The sequence below is a fragment of the Sinocyclocheilus rhinocerous genome, unplaced genomic scaffold (genome assembly GCF_001515625.1).
Source record: "Sinocyclocheilus rhinocerous isolate Xijiao unplaced genomic scaffold, SAMN03320098_v1.1 scaffold247, whole genome shotgun sequence".
Taxonomy (NCBI): Eukaryota; Metazoa; Chordata; class Actinopteri; order Cypriniformes; family Cyprinidae; genus Sinocyclocheilus; species Sinocyclocheilus rhinocerous.
The window spans coordinates 562,655-571,594 of record NW_015662919.1 but is presented as its reverse complement, the minus strand read 5'-3'; the positions used below and the strand labels follow the sequence as shown (position 1 = coordinate 571,594).

The window sequence follows — 8,940 nt, the reverse complement described above, 5'->3', positions numbered from 1 at the left end:
ACGCTGTTATTTTGACAAGAAAATACAACAAAGAATATCGTTTACGTAGCGCGTCAATTCTCTCCCTCTCTCTCTCTGTGTGTGTGTGAGACAAAGTGACGGCAAGGTGTGCGCCTTCACACTAGAATTTACGGTACGTTAAATACAGGTGCGCTGCGCATCCATTTAGATGAACTGAAAAATAGCACAGATCGCTTGACTGAGAGAGAAACTCTGCAGCGCTCAGACAGAGTGTTCTGTGAGTGAAAATATATCTGTGCTAAACTTATACTTAGCCTCCAACTCACACACTGGCGAGTAAAATCTGAGAATTTATTAGCCATTGGCTAATGTTAGACATCCTTTAGTCGCCAGAGTGAAGATTTAGTCGCATATGCGAGTGATTTACTCGCAATGTAGAGGGTTGTAATGCAGCATCTAGTTAACATATTTATGACTTTATAATGATATGAAAACATGTACTGTAGTATACTGTATATTATGTATGGTTTCGTTGTTGATGTTTTAAATGCGCATCAGAAGTGTCCCGCTCTGTGCAGCTCGCATCTTCACATGTCAAAACAAACAGCACGAGATGTCAGTGATTCCGCCTCTAGAGGCTGCTTGTGTGCTGTATCATGACAGCGGAACTTATCAGCCGCTCCAGCAACGAACGCAACACGGAAAAACTATCGGCATGGATATTTGCCGATAGCTGCTTGCTGCCGATATATTGGCAAACCCCATCAATTTGGAAATGTTGCTACTGTCATGTGACCCACCAGTGTCCGTTGTGTCGCTTCATTTCCATTCATAAATTCTCTCCCATGGCCTCATGGGACAGTAAAGTGTCCATCCAATGCGCACTTCAGAATCACGCCAGAAGTAGTAGGTCATCCGGCTACTTCTCGCCTACTGTTTTCCGAATACTATGAATTCGGACATAGGCTACTACTCGCCTTACATACTGTTTTTCACATACTATATAGTAGGGAAGTATGCGATTTCGGACACAGCACAAGTGTATCCGATTGCGTCCTGCAGTAGTACAAACCACGCCCCTCCAAGTTACGCCTACCACTACACTTTACACTAGGGGTCAACCGATATGTGTTTTTCAGAGCCGTTACCGATTATTACAGATCAAGTGGACAGATAACCGATATTTTGAACCGATATATGTCTGGTGTAAAAATTTTAATTAATATCAAAATTAAGAATAACAAGGGCTCTGACAAAAAGAATCTTTAAATGCTTTTAAATGATTTTATCGGCAAATTGGTTTTGAAAATGACCGATACCGATAACCATAAAAATGCTTAATATCTGTGCCGATAATCGGTTGAGCCCTACTTTACACCCCCTACAACGAAACAGCCAATTAGGGAATCGCTGATGTCGTCACTACCGCTCTTCTTCTACTTCACTTTCATCACTTTTTAAGCTTCACTATCGCCACCTAGTGATGAGGCATACAGATTGAATTACATAGCAGCTCACCAGACACCGCAAGTCATCCTGTGTATTTGCTTCAGTTTCTAAAAAGTATATTAATTATGAAACTCGACAGTAAATTTTAATTTTATGTAAGGGGTAGGGTTAGGGGTAGGTTTTTAGCTATGATTGCCATAGGTCTGTATCAATTTGATTACATTATTTATTTTATGTTTTACTACTAGCTGTTACTTTACACTTCGTAAATTTCGTAATTTGAAAGTAATACAAATAGCCTTACAAACATTTCATATATAAAACATAAGATAATTTACTTGAAGATTGTTTTAGTCAATAACATCCACGCTTGTTTCTCTACTTGTAGTAGTAGGCGTAACTTGGAGGGGTGTGGGACGCAGACGTACCCTTCTCCTTAAAAGGCCCAGAAGAGGCCGTGTCTGTTTGAGTGATGGGATGCTGTTGTGTCCATGAAATTGTTTGAGTCTAGCGGTGCGCTTCCATGACAGCGACATGCTGTAATAAATTGTTCCTATTGATGCTTAAGCTTGCATCTACTGTTTAACCGTCACTTCAGCTGCTGAGATATAACTCACTGAATGAAATGACCCAGTTACATTTACTTAGTTACATCACTAGATCTGATGTTCTGCTCAGTTTGGTGAATTGTAGTGATGAAAATCACTTATAAATAATCCAACTAATTCAAGTGCTGGTTTTGGTTGTCCTTTAGTCATACAGCGATTAAATAGGCAAGACAATTAAACACCTGATGGTTTAAATAGCAACATTTTATCTGGTCACCATATAGGGTTAGGATTAGGGTTGTGCCAATAGACGATAGTATCGTGTATTGACGATAGTCAGAGATATCGCCTGTTGCTGATGCCTATGACGATAGCAAGACGATTATTATTATTATCCGTCAAAAATAGACTAGCTCCGGTGGCCGTGTCGGAGCTGTAACGCGCCGCAGACAAGTGCAGTGTAAATAAGGGGTAAGAGATTTATTCATCATGCAGTGTAGATGGCTTCACTGATTATGACGGGAGTGTTTTTAAAATTGCATAATACTTGCGCTAGACTCAGTTATGTTCTTTAATGTAACGTTCTTTGCTCGTTTTCTGTAGCTGCTTTTTGAACTGTAAGCATTATAATTTGTAACTTACAATGTTTCTATAAAATTATCATGTTAAATACAAATTCAGTCATATTAAAAACATTAGGCTGCTTTTAGCCATATATTGGAGTTGGTTCACTTTCCGGCAATGAGACTAGGTAAATAAATAAATAAATTAGCACGATAATATCGTGTATCGGTGATCTCACAGGCTGACGATAAGACGATATGAAAAATGAGCATATCGCCCAACACTAGTTAGGATTATTCATTCAAAACAATGAGTCATTAATAAAGCAATAAGCCACTTGATTTGTATTGCTTTTATATAATGGCAGCAACAGCAATAAAACGCCAATATTCAATTAATAGTTATATTTTAGTCATAATATTCAGAATAAACAAATAATTTCATGCATTTAAGCTTTAATGCCTTAGATTCACATGAATTTAACATTTTGACCTGTTATGTAAATGTGTGTGTACACTACAATTCAAAAGTTTGTTTTTTAAAGAAATGTAATACTTTTACAAAAGATTTCTGTTTCAAATAAATGCTGTTCTTTTGAATTTTCCATTCAAAGAATCCTGAAAAATAAAATGTATCTCAGTTTCCACAAAAAAATCGGGCAGCACAACCGTGTTCAACATTGATAATAATCAGAAATGTTTCTCAAGCAGCAAATCAGCATATTAGAATGATTTCTGAAGATCATGTGACACTGAAGACTAGTGGTGGGCAGTATGACCAAAAATTAATATCACTGTATTTTTCAAAATTATACCGGTTTCACGGTATATGACGGTATTTATTTTTTATTTTTTCCATGCATGACCGGGTGTAAACCACATTTTCTACTGATTGAGAGGAAATACTGCAGTATATTGACTTAGAATGCCCTATTTTACTGTCATGATGAGTGAATATTGTAGAAAAATTCCACTCTAAATAGTGACGAAACACGACATTTATTTATAATCACGGCATCGTCTGATAAAATCAACATGCATGTACAGTAGATGCATGTAGAGCGGCTATGCGGTGGTTTTGGCTATATTACTTTTTTGTCTCATGCAGCGCACTGCCTGCGTCTGAGTAACAAAAAAATAAATACATTTGCATTATATTAATAGACGAACTACGCTCATATTTATAATTCCAAACAGTAATGATGCTGAAAATTCAGCTTTGATCACAGGAATAAATGACATTTTAACAGATATTCTCATAGAAATCAGCCATTTAAAATTCTAATAATATTTGAGAATTTTTACTGTATTTTTGAGAAAATAAATGCAGCCTTGGTGAGCAGCAGAAGAGTATTTTAAACAATCTTACTGACCCCAGTAGTGTATTTAAATAGGGATATCACATTTTGTAGATACTTGTACATTTCATGAAACATCATAAATTTCTTTCAAGAGTAAGTTAAATTGAGATCTACTAAAATAGGTTTGTTCTGGAACAAATGAAGCCCTGCTTACTGTGGGAAAACCCCAAAGCGCCTGACACCGCATGCATAATGTTAGCAGTTTACCAGGAAGTAAAGCAAATCAAATTAATGTCAACTCGGCCAGGAATAATTGGCTGTTAGATGCCGCTGCAGCACGAGTGCGCCGAGCGTTTAGATATAAGAGAAAATACTGAGCTGTCACCTTCTGTGGAGTCTTGTGTTTTTACTCTCGCTCTCGTTTTCTCTCTCAGCAGGTTTCTTTGTAGAAACGGAGGGATGGACGGAGACGAAAGAGCAACTTCTGAAAGGATTCTTCTGGAACCGTACAAGTACTTGTTACAGCTGCCAGGTGAGAGCATCTGTAGGGCATTACGCATTTATTTTTGGCTGCATGTATGTACAGTACAGTGGTGCTGAAGGAATAAATCACACAAAATACAAATTCATTTACTCACCATCATGGCATTCAGAAGCGGTGACTTTCTTCTGTGGAACACGAGGAAAAACTGACTTAGGAATGGAAATAGACTGAATTTTAGGTTGTTGTTTGATAGTTTGAGACAAAATTCAAGCCATTTTGAATATGCGAAGAATAAGATTATCAGTGAGTAATGGCTTCAATTTTAGTAGTTTTTTTGGCATGTAGTGCAAATGTAGTATAAATTTTGTTATGGTCTATTCAGACAGAATATTATAGCTGTGGTCACCATGAACTGTCATTATATAAAAAAAAGATCTATGTAAATATTCTTCAAATATTGTTACTTTACTGTATTGTATCTAGAGTAGTCAGTCATTTGTATGGGTTTGGAACACATTGAGTGAAGTTTGAGACAAAATTCAAGCCATTTTGAATATGCGAAGAATAAGATTATCAGTGAGTAATGGCTTCAATTTTAGTAGTTTTTTTGGCATGTAGTGCAAATGTAGTATAAATTTTGTTATGGTCTATTCAGACAGAATATTATAGCTGTGGTCACCATGAACTGTCATTATATAAAAAAAAGATCTATGTAAATATTCTTCAAATATTGTTACTTTACTGTATTGTATCTAGAGTAGTCAGTCATTTGTATGAGTTTGGAACACATTGAGTGAATGTTTGCTTTAATGTTGCTGAATGTCTTGGATATTAATAGTCTGGCTTGGTCTTGTCTAAAATGTAGGTTAAAGGATATTTTAAGAACAGCATCGCTGTAGGAAAATCACTTTATGGAGATGAAGGGGATTTCAGTGGGATTTTATAATGAAATGAGTCTTGATCACTGCACTGGTAATTTAGTACAGAATTATGCAGCAGTCCTAAATTAAACAAATGACGTTTGCTGAAATAGTGAAATACTTCCACATTTTGCATGACTTTCTTTTGACCTGCTCTAAGCTGGAATAATTTAAAGGCATTATTTTTATTCAAATTTAATTCTAAAATAATTTAAATACTTCACTCAAAAATGAAAATTAGCCCATGATTTACTCGCCCTCAAGTAGGGCTGCCACTAACGACTATTTTTATTTCGATTAATCTATCGACTAATTTGTCGATTAATCTAAACGATTAATTTCCCGCCAAAAAATCTACTATTTTACGTAAGAATATTTTATTAAACTATATTTTATTAAACTAAATGAAATCCAAATTTCTATGAAATCCTTTTTTTAAAGCAAAAGTAAAGTGCAACAGAGTGTAAGAAGCAAGTGTCCATCTCACATTCCAAACCACTGAAATCAAAGTTCAGTATTATAGTGTAAGAATGACAACATATCCACGGGTTCTGGTCTACTAATAATAAAATTATAATCAAAAAAACACTTTTTAAATGAGTATTTACCGGAAATATTATTTACCAGAATTTATTTAGGAGAAAAATGTAAATGTGCAGTATTTCTGGAAGAAAAAAAAAAATCAATTAATTGGAGATGCTTCTGATTATTAAAATTTAATGGAACCATTAAAATGGAATCCAGAAAATAATGGAAAACAGAATTTGGTAAAGATAAAACTGTAAAACTCAAGTAATTAGACATGGTTTTTGATTAATAAAACTGAATTTAACCATTAAATGAAAATGGAAAAAAAACTGAATTTGGAAATAAAACTGAGTTCATAGTGCCCTATAATTATAATTTATTTTTTTGTGGTAATAAAAATAGATGTAAGTGAACAATAGCCTTTCAAATTACTTAAAATACATATATAATAGCAATGAGGCAATAATAATTAGTTCAAAAAGTATCAAAAGCAAGAAATCATATGGTTTTATTGAACAAAACTGTTAAAATACATAATGTATTATAAACAATAGAGCTAACGTACAGTACGCATTACAACAAAGGCCTGCAGAGGGAGTGCCAACAGCCTGATGATTATTTTTACACTAATACTAATACTTGTTTAATATTGACCAAGCATCATTTAATTCAAATGTCCACTTAATCTTTAATATCTGGCCATTTCTTTACAACAGAAATGCTATAGCCACTGTAATTTAATGAATATGTGGACAACAAAACAACAAAAAGCTTTTATTTAGAAACCGTGAGATAATGACGTATTCTCCTGTGTTTGCGTAGATTTATAAATGATTTACCTTACAAATCTGATGAAATGGCGCACGTTGCGTTCCCAGATGAACGTTATAATAAACCCAAACTCACAACAACATGCAGAGATGGAGTTTGAGACGCTCTACACATGTAAATGATAACAGTTCCTGTGGAACAGCATTTACTGTGAACAGAGCCGCTGCGAGATGCACGTACGTAACCTAATGAAAAATGGAATAAAATTGACGAATCGACAGCCCTACCCTCAAGCCATTCTAGGTGTATATGACTTTCTTCTTTCAGACGAATCCAATCGGAGTTATATTAAAAAATGTCCTGGCTCTTCCAAGCTTTATAATGGCAGTGAATGGGTGTTATTTTTCAATAGTCCAAAAGAAGTCCAATAAAGCGCATCCATCCATCATAAAAAGTGCCTCACACGGCTCCGGGGGGTGAATAAAGGCCTCCTGAAGCGAATCGAGAAAATATCCATATTTTAAACTTTATAAAACGTAATCTCTAGCTTCCGCTATAATAATTAACATGGAATCTCAAATGTGTGACATTCTTGGGTTTACCATATTTTATGCACCATGATCCAATATTGTATTTTATAAACATTTGTAAATTTATAGATATTATATAAATAATTTTATATATTTGTAAATATATATATATATATATATATAACAATATATATTTTATTAATTTAATATTATATTTTATTAAATAATGCATGTTATTTTTCCATTTATTAGTAATCATTAACATGGAAGCTCAAATGAGTGACCTTTTGGGTTCACCGCATTTTGTGTGATTACCAAATATGATGCCAAATTAAATCTGTCTAAACATTCATTTTGAGTAAACTGTCCACGATACATATTGTTGCATTTTTGTATTGTGATGTATAGTGACAGGATATATTGTTACAGCCCTATAAACAGTGATTTATATGGAGCTCAGCAGGATGCTGCTGTCACTGCTTGACATTTCATGTCAACTTGTCATTTTGTGGCAGAAGCATCATCGTGCTATAAGTCACAGGAGCTCAGCAGCAGTCATACAGGAAGTCTGCAGTCAGCACAATGCACAATAAAGGACAAGATCGTGTGTCTATTATTAGCTGCTCCTGCTGTCGCTTCATGAAGCATCTTGTAAGCTGACAGGAATTAGTGAATTAGACAAATATTAGATTCTGTAAAAGTCACGTTTGATGTTTAAGGACTATTTGTGATGGGATGTTTTGTTCCTCATGGCTTATGTGTGCTTTTTTAGACATTTGACTCGCTTGTATCTTTAGAAGTAGCCCAATATCTAGTATGATACGTTACTATAATGTAGCTATATTTCCAAGTCTTTTTGTGAATTCATGTTAATGTAATTTTTCAGTAAAATATATTGTTGTCCTTTACTGTCCAGTGTTATTTTAGTATCATTGATATACTATTAGTTTTTGTTAATATTTTGAATTAGATTTTATTTGTGTATTTTCCGTTTTCACTTTAATTTTAGTGTTAGTAAATTTGTTTTGTCATGTTTAATATTTTATTTAATTATTATTTTTAAATGTATAGTTTTCTCTTTTTTTTAAATTATAACACTTCAAAATAGCTCAAATAAAATGTTTAAGTTTTTTTTTTTCATATTCTCAATTAACGTTTATTTCAAGTAATTAAAACCGTTTTTATGGTTTTATTTAACTTTAAATGTTTTAATAAAAACTCCTTAAATAAGATACTGCAGATTTTATTTTTTTATTTTCTGTTTTCACTTTAATTTTAGTTTGTCGTGTTTGTCATTTATTTTTTTCAATGTATAAATAGTTTATTCACTTTTATTTATTAGTTTTCATTTATTTAGTCAGTTATTTTAGCACTTCAAAATAGCTGAAATTAACAAATAAAATGAGATTTTTTTTTTATGTTTTAATGTTTTTTATTTACTTGGTTTTAACCATAATAACCCTGTTTTAATAATAACTTAAGAATTTATTTAGAGTTTTATATTTCAACCCTCTACGCACACCTTGGCAATATAATCGCCATTGGCTAGTCAATTTTTTTTGTTTACTCGCAAGACTGATATACTATTTCACACACACACACACACACACACACACACACACACACACGTCTGGTCAGCTATCCTTGTGGGTACTCTCCATAGGCGTAATGGTTTTTCTACTGTACCGACCGTATATTCTGTTGTCCTACACCAACCCTACACCTAAACCTACCCCTCACAGGAAACTTTCTGCATTTTTAGATTTTCAAAAAACTTCATTGTGTGATTTATTAGCTTGTTTACCCATGGGGACCTCAATTTAGGTCCCCACCGTGACACGAGTCCCCATGAGTCTGTGTGTATTCAGGTTTAAGTCCCCACCAG

At 34.0% G+C, this 8,940-nt stretch overlaps 1 protein-coding gene across 3 annotated transcripts in view; it reads left to right on the top strand.

The window, feature by feature from the left end:
- The window catches only part of LOC107728322 (geranylgeranyl pyrophosphate synthase), a 37,175-nt gene that overhangs the window by 2,803 nt on the left and 25,432 nt on the right, over positions 1–8,940 (top strand). Inside the window, exon 2 of one of the 3 annotated variants that reach the window (XM_016538450.1) lies at positions 4,260–4,354. In XM_016538450.1, the coding sequence (XP_016393936.1) occupies positions 4,282–4,354 (73 nt within the window). In that variant the 5' untranslated portion in view covers positions 4,260–4,281. Of the gene's footprint in view, positions 1–3,976; positions 4,355–8,940 lie in introns of those variants that run through there. The other 2 variants (XM_016538449.1, XM_016538448.1) reach the window with 2 other exon arrangements.